The following is a 17,638-nucleotide window of genomic DNA, read 5'->3' on the forward strand; positions in this document are numbered from 1 at the left end:
TGATAACAGTAGAACCTTCTGTCTAACTAGATGTAATCACGTCACCCCTTTGCTTAAAAAGCTGCCTTGGTTTCCATTCCACTGAAGATAAAGCCCAGACTCCTTCGCATAGCATAAGGTGCTTTCACCTTTCTTGCCAGTTATGGCTTCAGTTGCAGTCCTGTCCCTCTCCATTTCATTTCTTAAACATGCCATGTTTTCTCATGGCCCTTTTCCTAGAAGTCTGTCTCCCTCTCTGGTGTGTTTGCCCGTTTTTCATAACCCAGCTCCAGTGTTACTTCATGGGAAGCCTTCTCTGATAGGCTGCACAATATCTCTCCACCTTTGTCGACTTGTAGCATTTTTATCTTTAGTAACATTTATCAAATCACACTGTGATGTTTCGGCTGCTTTATGGCAGTATTTCTAGCATTTTGCAGAGTGTCTGCTCCATCATTGAAACTCAGTGAGTGAACAAATGAGTGCATGGCAAGGCCTATAATTTCTCCATTCATAAAAGAAGAGGGGAGAATATGGTCTCTTAGCTTGGTCTCTTTATCAGGTCAGTAAACATTTCCTATGTCCCTAATATGAATACAGGTTCTTTTGAATATTATGACTGAAAAAAAAAAAGCCAAAGTTCTTGTCCTCATGGAACTCTCACATCTACTGAACGAGACACAGCGGTGAGTGCTGTGATTACGTGAGGGGGACATACAATACTGTGGAGAACAAAGGAGGGATTCCTGACCCAAACTGGGGGAAGAAGTTTGCTTCTTGAAGGGGAAGGCACTAGTTCTGGTACTTCAAGGATGAAGAGGAAGAAGTTAAAGAGCTAGATTAGATCTGTTTTTTTTCTTCTTTCTTTCTCCTAGAGTAACTCAGTCTCAGTCCGCATTTCATAACCATCTCACCAGGTAATAAGCATCAGGGAGCATTGCACATACATTTTATTTCTGTTGTTGATCTGGTGCCCTTTCAGTAGACCCTTTTCCAGCCATCTGAGAGTGGCAGGGGGCACCACCAGGTACACATTTTTTTTCATCCTAAAGGGTATGAGAGATGGCACCCCTCAGGTAACAAAATTGTCTGGGACTTTGAACTTACTCATTTTGTGGAAAAACAAACAAACAAACAAACAAACAGAAAAAACAAAGAGAGAGTTGAACAACGTGAAACACTAACCACTATTCTAACAAATGTAGCACATTATTCTAAGGGGAGGGGTCTTCATCATTCAGTCATCATCACATAAGCCATGGTGGATAACTGCCCTTAGTTCGCATCTGCCGTGAAGACCTCTTGTCTGATTTGAATTACTATAGTCTTTGAGTGCTATAAAACATCGTAGGAAGTTAACAGATTAGAAATGGAAAGCAGCCTTATTTCTTCATTCTTCATTGTGAGTACATTTTTATTTTCATTAAAATTCTCTCTCTACACAATTTAAATTTCTTGATATCATTCCTTAATGCAATGAAGAGTTCTTCTTACTGTCACTATTATTTTGCTGTTTCTCTTTATGGCTAACTTGAAGTAAGCCTTATGCATTATATAAATCTTTATGCTATTCTTAGTGCTTTTATGGCAGCTTTAAAAATTTATTTATTTATTTATTAAAGATTTTATTCACTCATTTGACAGACAGAAATCACAAGTAGGCAGAGAGGCTGGCAGAGAGAGAGAGAGGAGGAAGCAGGCTCCCTGCAGAGCAGAGAGCCCGATGCGGGGCTCGATCCCAGGACCCTGGGATCATGACCTGAGCCGAAGGCAGAGGCTTTAACCCACTGAGCCACTCAGGCACCCCTTATGGCAGTTTTAAAAGGGAGAACCTCAGCCCCTTATAAAAACATATTCAAAAATAATGATCATGGAAATTCCCAGTTTCATTTGTACTGAATTTTTACCCGACTGAGTTTTTGAATATTATTATTAATTCAGTTCCACTAGTATTTGCTCTATGCATGCAGTTTTTCTGTTCATTTCGTATATAAGAGGTACAGCATTTATGATCTAGCATTTTACGATCTGATCTTATTGATAAGAATGTTCAAATAGTTACCTTTAGCAAAGGGGAAATTACCTTATCTAAGTGTATTTAGGGTTCAGTCTGCCCTCTTGACAGCTAGGTTTCTAAAATCTGGCTGACTTAGCTCAACAGACATGTGTGTGAGTATGGTTTCAGTGGGACTAGTACTATTTTCCACTTCTCTTTTCCTGTGGTAATTTTTATTTTTGAATAAGAAAAGTATTATTAAAGTATATTGTCTTTTGTCTTACTTTTAATCACTTTCTATTAAATAGTCTGGTTTCATCTAAGTAAAGGAAAAAGGAAGTCCAAAGCTGAGGGTAATTAATAGCACATTTTCCTAAAAAGAGGAATTTGCTTAACAATTCCTATTCCCTTAATAATCATACAGTGGCTGTTGCCTTAATAACAAAAGGGTGAATCTTTTGATTTTCTTTGAGAATGACAAGACAGTTCTTTGGCAAAACTTACATGAAATAAAACATGGCTAAGAAATCCCATGGATATTGGCAGAGGCAGTTTAATTGCCTATTTGAGAAAAAATAATTGAAAAACTTAAAAAAAACCCCCAAAACCCTGAAATTATTAGTTATAAACTTTGATTTATCTGAAAGCCATAGTGTAGCTCTTAAGGAGTCATTTGTTTTGGTTGAAAGTTGAAAGACCTGACCTGCTTAAGAATGATTCGGGTGGGGTTATGGGAAGTGGGAGGACTATGATTGTTACAAGGCGAACTAAGAACTATTCATACCTTGTTGTTTGTTTCTGTACAAATTGGCCTGGGTGCAGACTCTTTTAAAAACTTCTCTGGATCAGAGAAGAAATGTAGTTAACTATACAGCTTCTTAAGCTAGCCAGTTTTTAGGTTTTTAGGTTAATATTTATTGGCTTAGGTTAATATTTATGAACATTTTACTTGTTTTGCTTTTTTTGGGAGCTAACCCACCATTTTTCGTCATAAACCCTGCTGATGTATTTGCCATGTCACTGTGTTTCTCACTGCCATTTCTTAATTCAGCTCAGCTTATGAGCTGATGGTATGCAGGGATTTAAAACGTGGGCAACTTCTTCCTGTCTGAAGGGAGGGAGTTCTCAGGGACAAGTAACATTTTGAATCTGGATATGGGGACATCTGTTTGATAATTTGCCCTGTTCTTGAGTAAGTTGTCATGAAGACAAGGGTTGGCAGCATTCGCCTTCAAGATATCTGGAAAAGTTCAGGGTGCTTTATCACATGAGAAGTATCCTTGCGAAAGTCAAGTTTAAATGCTCTGAGATACCTTAGTGTTCTCTTGCAGAGAACTAGATCTTTAGATAAATTCTGCTTATAGTTACTTGCCTCTGTCTCAAATAATTTCATTTTAGTCTCACTTAATCTTAATATATATCGTATATATTTACATGGTATATATGTATACATATGTAAGAAGCAGGTAGTGTTATTATCTCTGTTATATGGTTGAGGAAGCTGAGGTACAGGTAAGTTAAGTTGTCTGCCCAAGGTCAGTCTAAGGTCACATGGCTGGTAACCTAGGTAGTCTTGCCTTGGAATCCAAAGTCTTAAGCCCCAACTAAAAAAATTAGACAAGATCCTCTGTGAGGTCTGTAAACTCAATACTAATGTAATTACTAAACTGGTAAAATAAATAATTTCATTAAAAAAACCTATACTACCATACATTATATTATTTCAGAAGTGATATTAGCCAAACTTACTTAGAAACAGCTTAGTGGTGGAGTTGCCCGTTGTCGAGAGCTTAGGCTCTGGGGTCAGACAGATGTGGCCCTAATCTTGGCCCTATCTCTTGGTTGACCTTGGTTGAATCACTTAACCTTCCTTGGCATCTTAATTTCCATACCCGGGAATAACAACAGTATCTACTTCACAGAGTACATTGAGGGATAAATGAGGTCATTCAGAAATAGCAAGTAAGAGGACAGTCATCAGGCAGTGTCCCCCAGATGTACTGACTTCTCTGTGAATATGCTGGGGAAGATGGCTCAGCTCCATGGAGATGGGGCTATGGGTTCAGTGAGGTTTACTCATTAGCTTAGTGACTCACTTTTATGTCCAGGCCTTTCAGTGCTTGCATTTCAGATAACATCGCTTAGCAGAATTGCAAATTGCTACATGTCCAGAAGCTTTGGAGTTGCTTTTTAATCATCTCAATTAGGGGAATTCAGTTGTCCTTGCTACATCTATGCATGTGTTGAAATGATTGTTTTAGCTAGTGCTTATTACATCTTTTAAAATCTTTTGCTACTAAAATTTATGTTCTAGTATAGATTTGATCTCCAGTTGAATTGTGAAAGTGCCTAAAACTGTTTTAGTCCCTGGTGAACATTTATTTAATAAACTTACTTCACAGTTTCCATAGTATTTGGTTGAGCTGATTGACTTAGGTCAGAAATAATCAGTGAGAAATGTATGAGAGATACGATAAAGATTTAACCATCTTAGCAATACTTGAAGAGAGTAGTACACGATCTTGAATAGAGCAGATCAATAAAAATGGTCTTGAAATTCATCATTTTTTAATACCTATTCTCATTCTATAGAATCTGAGGGAATAACATATTTGTTGAGTTGAAAATTATCTATATGTTCCTTTGTGCCTTTACTACTAGTTCTTTCAAAACAGTTATTTCAAAGGTTATCAAAACAGCTAAAGCTTAACTACTTAAGAAAATGGATATTGTTACTCATAATGATTGTTTAAGAATAACTTGTGTGACGGGCGCCTGGGTGGCTCAGTGGGTTCGAGCCCCACATCTGGCTCTGTGCTCTGCAGGAAGCCTGCTTCCTCCCCTCTCTCTCTGCCTACCTGCGATCTCTCTCTGTCAAATAAATAAATAAAATCTTAAAAAAAAAAGAATAACTTGTGTGAAATAGAGAATTGGGTATTCATTTTTGAGATATCAAAGCTATTAAATATATGGCAGAATCATATGTCAGACATTGACTGGCTTAGGCTTAATCTTGATTGTCATAATACATCTGGTGAAACTATTGAGGGCCCTTTTCTGGTGTACTTTGGAACTAAAACGTTTGAAAGTTTGTTTAAACGTGCCTAACATTTCCCTAGAGGAGTTTTTGAAGCTGTTTTTCTAGTGAATTTAATTGATGAAGTCATAGGATTTTTGAAATATGATGTTGCAGGGTAATGGGCTCATTGCATATAGTGGGTGGTTGTTGGTCACTCTGGACACCAGCCCTTAATCTCATTTACTATGAACAGCAGGGAAATTATATAGCTTTTCTATGCTTTACTTGTTTGTAAAAAGGGCCTATGATAGGCCCCTCACTAGCGTATGTAAGGACTATAGATGATTTGAGCTTTAAAACCTCTTATAGAAAGGCTCCACGAAAATCAGGCTTATAGCTATGACAAAAGTTGCTATTGCTGCTGTTTGTAATAATAATAATACCATTATTTTTAGATTTTAGATTCTGGGACGAGGTGGTAACTTTTTAGTATAACAAATCTTCCTAGGCTATGAATTAATAATGTATATGTTTGGAATGTTTATATATAAACACATTTATATGTTTATATGTGTATATATATGTACGTGTGTGTATATATACACACACATACACACACACACACACACATATTTATTTATTTATTTTTAATTTTAGGAAAGAAAGGTTCTCAGAGTAAATGAATTGGATGTGGAGTTAAATTTTCTTCCACGTGAATAAAAGCTCTGTGAGTTTGGATCCTCTTGGTTTTTCTGAGAATTAAGTTCTCTTTTTCTTTGAGGACTGTGACAAAGCGAAAGTCTATGGTTCCGGCAGTGTATTACTCCTTCTGTAGAGCTTCTTCAGCTGGATGCCCTTTCTATTTTTCTACCAAGACTATAAGCTCCTCTATTTTTATTTTTATTTTTATTTATTTATTTTTAAAGATTTTATTTATTTGTTTGACAGAGAGAGAGAGGGAACATAAGCAAGGGGAATGGGAGAGGGAGAAGCAGATGCCTTGCTGAGTAGGTAACCTGATGCGGGGCTCGATCCCAGGACCCAGGGTCATGACCTGAGCTCAAGGCAGATACTTAATGACTGAGCCACCCAGGCGCCCCTATTTTTATTTTTGTATTACCCAGGGTCCAGCCTCAGGACTAATACAGAATAGTGTCATTTAAACATATATAGAATGGCTATTCTATATATGGGGATAGGCATTCTAGAGGAGTGAGTGAGTACAAAAGACATGAAGTGACTGTCACTGGGATGGCAAGCTTTAGTAAGGAATGGTGAGAGGGAAGGCAGAAGACAAGATTGTGCTTGATATTAGAAGTCCTTGATAGCAGTAACCTTTTTTTTTTAATGTTCTTTGTCTATGACATAGAAACTTATGATCATCCTATTATTACAAAGGGTGGAATCTGTTCTGCAGCCTTGGCGAACTAAACAAGTACTATTCCAATATTTATTGCTTCTCTTCCTCTTGAACTACATTCTTGCATGCATGCTGAGGTCTGAATATTTCTCTCAGGATTTGTAGATAGAGACTCTTCTGTGGGCTGCTCCAAATGGAACTATAGACAGTATGTTTATTGTATTGGGGCATATTTTTAATTGGGCTGTTAATGTCAGCAAGCCCTTGATGGAGTCCATGTCAACTTCTTGGTCTTCTAAAGGGCACTGAAATTGTTGATTTTTTTTTTTTTAGAGATTTTATTTATTTTTTTGACAGAGATCACAAGTAGGCAGAGAGGCAGGCAGAGAGAGAGAGAGAGAGAGAGAGAGAGAGAAGCAGGCTCCTCACTGAGCAGAGAGCCCAAAGCGGGGCTCGATCCCAGGACCCTGAGATCATGATCTGAGCTAAAGGCAGCGGCTTAACCCACTGAGCCACCCAGGTGCCCCTGAAATTGTTCATATTAATGGAGAATGTAAATTTCCTTTTGGAAGTAAAATTTTAATTCTGACTTAAATAAAGAATTGATTCCTCAAAGACATGAGTAAGGTAAGAGACTGGACCTCGTGTGGAAAAACTTTTACCCTTTGGATATCTGAGTTGAACTTCTTGACTTAAATCTTCACATTCTAATACTTTTGGCATTTATAACCTCTGTCCCTATCACCAAACCATCAGGCAGTCTTATATTTATTGGTTATGTACTCAAGAGTAATTCCAGAGAGAGAGTGTTTTTGTAGTAGTGGTTAAGATTATGAAACAGAGTAGCAAAGAAGAAATTAACATACCTGTGACCTAATTTGAGGTAGAACTTTGAGGTGTTCATATTTGACCTCTAGTTGCTTATTTCCTTAAAAAAATATTCTGGTTTTGCACCAATTTGAAGGATACAGCTAATGAAGATGTTTCTTATGTACTTCTATATCACATATATTTTTTTTTTATCATTCAGAGTATTTTACATCTGTTATAGTTACTTAGATCCTCATTTCTAAGTTTCAGGGATAGTTAGAGAAACTGAATATAGATTACATGTATGACACTAATGTTAGCAGTGACTTTTTTTAAAAGTTCAGTTTTCTATTACAAGCCGTAAAAACATTTCAAAATGTTTGTGGCACCCCCTGCTGGCTGTATTGTGACACTTCCCTAATAAAGACGTATCTTTAGATACTGCTCAAAAATACTTGAGGTACATACATCATTTCTCTTTGCAGTCATTTTTATGTAGAAATAATTTCATTTGTATGCAGCATAAAATAGAGTTGAAATTTTAATTAGAGATCTTTTGCTTTATAATTTGTCTCTTGAAATTTGAACAGTGCTTATCCTTCTAGGCAAATAGAATAATGTATTCACTGGAGATAAAATTATTTGCCACAACCTTTTCACTAATATTTCAGATGAAATTCAGTGGGGCAGAGGCATCTCCCCACATGCTCCTGTTTTCTTGTAAATAATGCCACCATGAACATTCTTTGTACATAAATATGTGTGCATATTTGTTATTTACTAAATACTAACCTTGCAATATTCATAAAACTTGAAGAAGAGCACTTTGGATCTTAAAAGACATCCTCTGAGGAGACGGTGGGAATGATGAGGACCTCAGAGTTACAATAGCCTTAAGGACAGCAGTCCTGGTTTTTTGGCTCACAGGTGTGATTCAAGCTATGATCTGAAGTTCTTTAGTGACCCCTCTAAGGGCTTTTACATCTGGGAAAACGTAATTATTTAAGAAAAGCATAATTTTTTAGTTAGTGCTATAAGAAGTGACAGCCATTGAATTTTGCTTTCTCAGGAAAAAAAATTCAAAGATGCTGAACTAACTGAACAAATCATCATTTGTTCAAGTGAACAAAGATCATTTCCTAAATGTCGAATTAAGCTAAGTGTCAGAAAATTTAGCGACATTATTTGCAAACATTGAGCACATTTTAGGCGGACTCCAGTCCTAATTTAAAGATAAATTTATCTTCTTTAAATGAAAACATGTCTACCTGTTATATGTATACCTTTTGTTTGCTATTTTATCAGGAATGTATTGAGATTACACACAGTGTTTCTGTAGTGTTTTATGGTCTTCATTTTCATGCTGTATTCGAATAGTGCATTGCTTGTGTTTGTTTTCCCCATTGAGTGCTCAGTACTCTTGGATGGGTGGATGGGTATGGATGTTGCATATAATAGGACTGAGAATCTTAATGAGTCACCCATGGACTTTAATGTTCTTTTGATATCTGCAATAATTGTTCACTTTTTTGTGTATATGTCTTTGGATGTCTTTTGGTGGACTACACATACAGCAATGTTTTTAGTACTGTTAACTGATTTTATTTTCTATTAAATATTACTCATTCAAGGAAATGTATTCTGAATCAGTAGAAAGTGTTAATCATAGGCTGTTTAAAAAGAATTGTAGAGTATTAGTCACACTCTTACAAGACAGTCCTAAAAATTAATGATAGACTTTTCTAAGTCCTGTGGTTCTGAATTTCTGCAGTCTCTGTATAAGAAAGACGTATAATCTATTAGTACCTGCTAGAATTATAATATTGGTATAATGATTACTACATGTATCTGTATAAGCAAATAGTGTTAATGCTTTAAAACAATATATTTTCATAACATTTCTCCCTAAAAAATACCTTTATTAATTTTCTTATTACTACTTTATGGCAATGTAAGCAATCTGGTGATTGCTTATGTATATGCAATGTATGGCAATATGGTGAATTATCACAAGATCAGTATTAACAAAGACCTTAAATAAAAATCTAGGGCACTTGCATATTATAATCTAGAGCATAAGTTAGGCTTATTTAGGAGTTATTTTAAGATTTATTTTAAGAAAGTAGTTTTACTTCTACCTGTATCTGCTACCTATAATTTTAGAAGTAAATTCATAGAATTTGTTTAGACCTCTTGATGACTATTGGAGTTATGAATTAGCTGGTTTTGACCTATACCTTGATTTAGCAAATTGAGGAAGCTTAGCCTAGAAAGATTAGGGGAAACTTTCCAAATTCCTTGTATCTGAGCTATGTTTCCTGATTAACCACTCAGAGTTTTTCCATGTTCCTTTTCATGTAGAGGATAGAGAATAAAATTATCTTATCAAATGGCCAGGAAGGGTGGTTTGCTGAATTAATTAGCTTGTAGTGTCTCTGGACTCTGTGTAACATTTTCATATTTCTCTTTGTTGCAGAATGTAAAGTATGGCGAAATCCACTAAATTTATTTAGGGGTGCTGAATATAATCGGTAAGCATTTGACAGCTTGGGAGACAAATGGGTCTAGTTCAGAGAGTAAAGACAAGCAGCGAATGTTTTTGCTGGTTCATTTAGGGGTCATTGTAACCGTCTGGGTAGTGTTTTTGTTTTTGATACAGTCCTCAAATGTTTTGATTTTTCTGTTTTATAATTATTTTTGGGATTGGAATTGGGATAATATATAAAGATGTGCAGTTTTTAGAAATTTTCTATTACAGTTATTCATTTCATTATACATTGTACAATCAAAATATTTTGAAGCAGGTTTACCTAGAACGTGGTTATGAACGTGTCACAGAAGTTATGGAGGAATTCAGTTTTGCAGAGTAATTAGGCATATCAGAATTTTCAAGGCTTTTGGGAAATGTCTATTCATGATAAAATTAGGGTAAGTTTTCATTAGCTAGTGCTAGTAAAATATTTTGACAAGAATATAGAGGAAAATGTTTCCTTCTTTCCTGCTGGTATACTTCCTAAAGGGAGAACAGGATGATTAAAAAAATTTTTTTTCATTCATTAGCGAAGCTGTTTTAGTTCATGTTTTATAGTTCAGCTGCTATGCAGCTTAATATATTGTAGGTCTTGCTTTCTTCTCTCAAAGTGTCTGACCATTTATTTCCCCTTTACCAGGTATACTTGGGTGACAGGACGAGAGCCTTTGACTTACTATGACATGAATCTCTCTGCCCAAGACCACCAGACATTCTTTACTTGTGACTCAGACCACCTGCGTCCTGCAGATGCAAGTATGGACAATCTTTTAGATAGTTGCTGAGTGGAATGGCTTTTTGGTTTGAATAAGGTTATTATTTAAATAATAATGTTTATTACTGTTAGAATATCTGCTCTACAAAACCCCCAATGTATAAAATACTAAATTGGACATTGACTAGGAGAGCCCAGAATTCTGATACTTAAATAAAGGATTTATCACAATGAAATATCAGTGTAGAAACAAGTCTTCTTGACATAATTTAAAACACCATTTAGAAAAATATACTGATATTGGATTTATATATTTTGAGGAAGTATAAATCTCATATAAAGCTAATTAATCCTTGGTTTAGGTAGGATGAAAGGTCATGTCTCTTTGACGATATTATAATTAGAAATTGGGATTCAGAGAATCCAAATGATAAAGGAATATATTGTAGTGATTTCTATGTTTATTTATAGGCTCACTAGCATTAAGTTGGGGCATGGCCTTAATTATTGGAATCCATATTTGTTTTCCATCTTAGAGAAGGCTTTGTTTGGCTTGCATTTCACATTGGTTGAGGTTCAAATAATTCCACTGATATTTTTTATATTACCAAACTTAAATAAGTGAAAAAAATCTTTAAAAAGAGGAATATGTACATGCACCTAAGAAACTAACTTAGAATATACATATTTATAAAACAAATATGGAGATTGTTGTCTTTTTAAAAAGTTACTCTTTGGGGGTGCCTGGGTGCCTCAGTGGGTTAAAGCCTCTGCCTTCAGCTGGGGTCATGATCCTGGGTTCGAGCCCCGCATCGGACTCCCTGCTCAGCGGGAAGTCTGCTTCCTCCTCTCTCTCTCTCTCTGCCTGCCTCTGTGCCTACTTGTGATCTCTGTCTGTCAAAAAAAAAAAAAAAAAAGGTACTCTTTGCCATGGCAGAATATCATGTCCAATAAATATTCCAGGCATTGAGCTTTTCGTAATATATATAAAGAAAACTGCTCTGGTATATAAAAACTGTGTTTGCAGCAAACTTTGGGAACAGATAGACATGTTAAGCAAAAGGTTAAAGCACTTTTTTTTTCCTATTCCAACTCCTAATTCTTCAAATAGTTTTAAAATGTCCTAATACCCAGAGCCTATAGAATTTGGGAAAATGATCAATAGAGATTATGATGTGTCTAAGTAGAAGGAAGAGATTAGTAGCAATTTCATCTCAAAAGAGGTAAAATAATGTATGTTTCTTAACAACAAATGACACTAATGAGCAAAAGAAATATTAAATCTCTTTTAGAATGTCTTTTCTTTCTTGATTAAGAAACCTTAATCTGTGTGGTGAGCATAGTATAACATGTAGCTTGGAGAATCACTATGTTATATACTTGAAACTGCTGTTAACACTGTATGTCAACTAATACTAAAGTTAAAAAAAAAGAGAAATCTTAATCAAGATTAAATCTCTAAAATTATAGACCATGGGTTAATCTATAAGATTTAGATCTGTAATTTTATGAGCATAAGAAAGATTTGGTATCATCTACTGAAGGACAATGATAGCAAATTAGAGTATTTGTGTGACTTTGGAGATTTGGGCTGACTTTCTTGGTAAGTGAAATACTGTCTTGTACTCAAGCTGAAAGCTTTTAATTTAACTAACTATGTTGAGTCTTCCCTATTATGTATATTGATGGACATGCTTTTTTCTCTTTTTCTAAAATAGTAATGCAGAAAGCCTGGAGAGAAAGAAACCCCCAAGCTAGAATTTCTGCAGCTCATGAAGCCTTAGAGATAAACGAGTAAGTGAGAGAAAATTTTGCTTTTAAAAAAGGAAAACTCATCCTTTGCTGAATGTATTCAGTTGCTATTAGTAGGATACTTAAATTAAATTATACATTTGAACTTGAGGATTGTTTTGGGAATTATTAATTTGCAAAAAATTTTTTTGTAAAGGATATCCATGTCATGGTGGTTTTCGTCATCTTAGAAAGCAGTTTAGTGGTTTTGCTACAACCATCCTTAAACAGCTTCCAAGGGCTATTCCAGGGCTTCCAAGATCTTTAGGGGCTACCTGTGGCGTATTTTAAGGACATAAAATCAATACAGTTCTTTACATATCTAAAACATACTGACAGGGAGGTTTTTTTCAGTTGTAGAATTCTCATCTGTGCCATCACATTTTTTAGGTAAAGCTTTTGCTAGTTGGGAAAAGATAACAAAAACGTAAAGTGAAAAAAATTGCACTTTTAAAAGTATTTCAAGACAAAGATAAGAGGAAATGCTGTAGTTAGTGTTGTCAAACATGCTGTGGGTTACCAAGGAAGGCTGGGAAATATCTTCTGGAGATCTCAGAAAGTGGGAAAGATTCTTAAAATTGGAGCCATAAAATCTCCGGGTTGGCAGAGACCTTAAAGGTCATTTAGCTCAACCACTCATCTGGTGCTTGAATCACCTCGACACTCTCCCTGCCAAGTAGTCATTGTTAAACTATTTTACGATTTTTTTGAAGAAGGTTACAGAATCTTCTTTGGAGCTCTTAGAAAAAAAAAAGATTCACTTGAAAGTTGGAAATCCTGCCATTATAACCTGTTGATCTATTTGGTTTCTGATTCTGTCATACAGCATATTTATTTTCCAATTTCTTGTCATCTACAAATTTGATATGCCTGCCTTCTGTGTGTCATCCATGTTTCTGATAAAAATGTCAGGATTAGGGACAGAATTCTGTGACATGACATATACAGACTATCCTCCAGGTCCATGTCTTCATGACTCCTCATCCTTTGGTATTGTTCAACCAATTACTAAGCCGCCCAGGTTACACTGTGATTCAGCTCATATTTCTCCATTTTGATCTTAAGGATGCCAGTTGTATCTGTGGATCTTTACTGTTTAGTAAATTCTTTAGAGTAAATTAAGCTAGCACAACCTGATTTATTTATTCTTAGTGAATTTAAGCTAGCTTCTAGTGTTCACTACTTTCTTTTAAAAATGCTTGGAGACCATCCCTTTAATAATCTATTAGAATATCTTTCCAAATCACTGTTCTGTAGTTTGGGAAGTCTGCCTCCTTCCCTTTTTGAACAATTTTACTGTATTTGTCATCTCATCTTCTAGCACCTATCCATTCTTTGTGATTCCTTAACTATCCACAGAGAGCACTTCCACGGCCTGCCTGCCTACGGGGTCTGTTGGCTTCCTGGGATTTGCCCATCCCAGTACAGTAATTCATTTAGAATAGATCAGTTATTTGCTATCTTACATCTTTTTACCCATGTTAGAATTTTATTTCTTCTCCCCTTTTCAGCCTGACAGTCATGCTCCTTGATAGAGAAGCCAGGAAAACAATAGTAGTTAGAGAGTTTTGCTTTCTCTTTATTATCTGCTGCTACTAACTACAAACTTTTCTTGTTTTGATGTGGTTGTTGTGTTGTTTGTCTTTTTTTTGCTTATTTATTTTTGCGATCATTGTAGAGAAATGGGGGGTGGTAATAGGGCCTTAAACATAATTTTAAAACGGGAATAGATGGTTGTCTTTAGCATTTTGTTGTGTCTTTATTTTGCTTTGCAGGCTTCAGCTAATTTGGAGTCTTAGCTCTCCTGACATTATTCTTATTAGCTCATTCCACTCTCTTGTAGTCCTTCATGACATGCCCTCTTTCCATCTTTTTTCACATGTCCTTTAAGAATCTGACCTTGTGAGAGATCTCTGTGCAGCTGTGTTGGTTACTTAATTGTCACCCCTCTTTTCTTCCTGAGAGGTTCATTTGTGACTATGGTGATAGTTGGACATTTGGAAGCTGCTCAACCCTCTTCAACCATTTTTTTTCCTTCAGAGTTTCATGCCATGAATCATACCTCTTTTCTTTGAAGTTTTTGAAGTCCACCTTACCCTCTTGGATTACCCTGAACTCCAAAATGACATACATAGTAACTCTCTCTGAATGTTCCTATCAATTTTCATTTCACCAACTATTTTTTTCTTCTTGGTCAGAATTAGGTCCAGAGTTGAAGTTCCCCTAATTGCTTCCTCTACCATCTGGGAGATAAAATTGTTACCAAAGTAAGTCAAGAACCTGTCGGGTGCCCTACTTCTAACCAAATGAGACTTCTTCTAGCAGATATCTGGATGGTTGACACCCCCATCACCATACTTTCTTGCTTCTGTCTGTGTATTGTGTTGTGACAAGGATGCATCATCTCTATCTTCCATCGAGCTGAGCTGTCGTTCTGTACTCCCCAACCATTAGCACTTCTATTGCTCTTTCTCCTTCACTCACAAGCTCTTAGCATGTTTCTACCCCAGACTCATGACTTCCCACATAGATATATGTTTTCTTGGCTAGTAGTGCTACTCTGCCTCTCCTCCTAAGAATACTATTTGAAATATAAATAAATAAAGCAAGCAACTTGCCCCCTCACCTGTCTTGAATTCCCAGCCCACTGACTATAATCTTATAGCTAAATCCGCTGATACTGTATCCACCACTCCGTGTTATAATCTCAGTTTTCACTTCATTACCCTTGATCCATACCTATATGTCAGCATCTGAAGCCTTAAATAGTGCTTCCTGATGCCTGTCCCAGTTATTTTCTCCAGTGAATTACTGGGCAGTTTTAGCATCATTATTGTTCTTTCTAAGTCCTGTATCTGCTGCCCTCCATAGTAATTGGTTTTACGGCATTTTTTCTGGGCATTTTTTCTCCCTATTGCACCACATTCTATTTAAAGCCCCATTGGTCAGTCCTGCATGAAATTAGAAGGATTGACCAAAGAATTGACAAGACCCCTCCTCAAGGCTAAGATTAACCTGTCACCCAAACCTCCCATTGACTGTAAGTTCAGCCTCCTTTTCCTAGCTGGGCCGTTGCAGTTTATGAATGGTAAAAGTAACACTTGGTTTCACTTTCTATTATTTTCTCTCTTGTGGTCTGATGGAGGTTCTGATAAGTAGGGAAGTGACCACAAGAGAGGCAGTGGAGAAGAAGGAAAGCAGAGGGATCTGTGCAGATCAGGACCTGTATGGTCTGCTCCGGCCTCACTGTTTCCTATCACATTCCCTTTCTTTGGCAGTTGGGTTGTTCTGATATGATGGGGAAGGTTGAAACTTCCAAGAGTTCCCCTTGTTTGTTAGTTAACTGCTTATCCTTTCCGGCTTCCTAGCTTAGAGGTTGTTGAAAGGATTAAATGAGACGATATATGTTAAGTGCCTGGTACAGTGCTTCCTACATACGGAGCAGCAAGTGGTGGTAGCTGTCACTGTTAAAGGCATGAGACTGAACTGCCAAGGCTGAATCAGATTTGGAACTCTTCAGAAAAAACACTACCTGTGGGTTCTTCTAGTGTTCTTCTCTGGCCCAGAAAATCAGTGCTGACTGTAATGTGATGTTGAAGCGCTGTTTTTTTAATGCGTAATTGATCCGATTTAATGAACTTCTCATTCTAAAGATATCCTTAGACTCCAGAGAATCCGTGGTTAGTGACTAGAAGGAGACTTGTCTGTAGGATCTCTAACTTTGAGAGCTGGAAGGAGATCTTTCCCAACAGCTCTCCTCATTGCCATCGCCGGTTGACTCGGACTATGGGACTATGTACCCCCTGCCGGCTACTGTACTGAGCACTTCACATGCATCACCTTACTTAACCTTCGCAACAACACTGTCAACAAATCGGTTCCCTGTTGTGCTCCATCAGGGAGGCAGAGTAATAACTTGCCCGAAGTGACACACTAATAAGGGGCAGAGTCCATCTGTGAGCCCCACACTCCTAACACTACACATCCTACCTTTCAAGCTAAAATAGAGACATTTCTTTTGTGTCATTATTTTGTGTCGACAACTATGAACCAGGGGTGCATGAACCAGTTGGCCACTCTGCATGTTTCGGCATAACTCCTTGCCCTTCTGCATGCACTCCTCCAGCTGTGACAGTATCCTTGGATTTGTAAATGACGGTGGCTATTATCTGAATGGACAGGTGTGCGACTGCTTACATTCTCTTGGCTGAAGAGGAAGCAACCACCATTGCGGAAGCAGAAAAGCTGTTCAAGCAGGCCCTGAAGGCTGGAGATGGCTGTTATCGGCGTTCTCAGCAGCTACAGCATCACGGATCCCAGTACGAAGCCCAACACAGTAAGCTTTTCTCCAGGCTGGCACGTTGGGGGCCAGAACTGTAGCGTGATTAATCAGAACAAATATTTGGGCCAGTTCAAAATATGACTCTCCTATATGAGAATAAATGCTAGTTTTTGCCTTTCTATTATTTTTTTCCATCCCATAAGAGCACAGTACATAATTAACTTACAGCTTCATGACTGTTCATCTTCATTTACAGATTCTCTTTCCTTGTCTTTTAGATCCTTAACTCTAGAAATAAATGGTAATAACCTTTAATGGCAACCTTTTTTTCCTCCTCAGAATTCTTACATATTTCTGTTTATTAGTTGCTTCTCTGTCCCATAACATCAGGCCTATTTGGGAAATTGGACTTAAATTTATGTTAATGTAATCAAAGATTTTCTCTTACATGTCTTCTATAGCATGGGTTGAAATAGGACAATTAAGAATATCACAGTTATTCCCAGTACTTAGCTCATTGGTATTGGCTTCCAGAGATAAAAAACCATGGGTTCCTAATTATTTGTCTCTTTTATAATGGCTGCTTTTATTTAAGATAACTCTTTAAAATGAGGGCTTTCACTTTAGTACGCCAAACAGAGGGTCAGTAATATTTTGGGGGAATGGTATAAAAACAAGACAACAAAATTGTTTCTGGAATTCCTGGAGCTGCTGACTTGTCAGTTTTTTGGTTGTTCAAGTAGAAATTTGATAATCCTTTCATCGTCCATTCAGACTTCAGGTTGTTTCCTTACGGTGGAATTTCTCACCTCATTTTCCCCTCCTGCATCTTGGAGAGTAGGATTGCATCTCCTTCATTTTTGAGATTATAAAATTAAATTTTAGTGCTAAACTTGAATTTGGTGCAGAGAATGAGTATATTAGTCCTTATGACTAAGGTACAGCAAGATCTTTGATTTTTCTGTATATACATGCATATGTCCACATGACACGATAATGGATGAGGTTTTATTTGCATTTTGCAGTAAGTATGTGTGTTAATCAAGTCTCTCATATCTATCTTGCTTTTAAAAAAATTATAACAATGAATTTTGAAGGCATTTGTATAGTAATGTCTATTTTATGAACTAATGAGAATTAACACATAAAATTACAT

The 17,638-nt window shown here is 36.6% G+C and overlaps 1 protein-coding gene across 10 annotated transcripts in view; it reads left to right on the forward strand.

The window, feature by feature from the left end:
- ST7 (suppression of tumorigenicity 7) overlaps window positions 1-17,638 on the forward strand; it is a 236,648-nt gene that overhangs the window by 130,768 nt on the left and 88,242 nt on the right. For 8 of the 10 annotated variants that reach the window (XR_006601386.1, XM_045062910.1, XM_045062909.1 and 5 more), the window contains exons 4-8: window positions 9,641-9,695; window positions 10,335-10,450; window positions 12,128-12,203; window positions 14,399-14,467; window positions 16,382-16,536. Coding sequence is in view for 9 of the 10 variants with exons in the window: in XM_045062910.1 (XP_044918845.1) it covers window positions 9,641-9,695; window positions 10,335-10,450; window positions 12,128-12,203; window positions 14,399-14,467; window positions 16,382-16,536 (471 nt within the window). In the remaining variant the exon portion in view is untranslated. The remainder of the gene's footprint in view (window positions 1-9,640; window positions 9,696-10,334; window positions 10,451-12,127; window positions 12,204-14,398; window positions 14,468-16,381; window positions 16,537-17,638) is intronic. The other 2 variants (XM_045062907.1, XM_045062908.1) reach the window with 1 other exon arrangement.

This window comes from Mustela putorius, unplaced genomic scaffold, assembly GCF_011764305.1.
Source record: "Mustela putorius furo isolate JIRA1106 unplaced genomic scaffold, ASM1176430v1.1 tig00003845_pilon_pilon_pilon, whole genome shotgun sequence".
NCBI classification, from domain to species: Eukaryota; Metazoa; Chordata; class Mammalia; order Carnivora; family Mustelidae; genus Mustela; species Mustela putorius.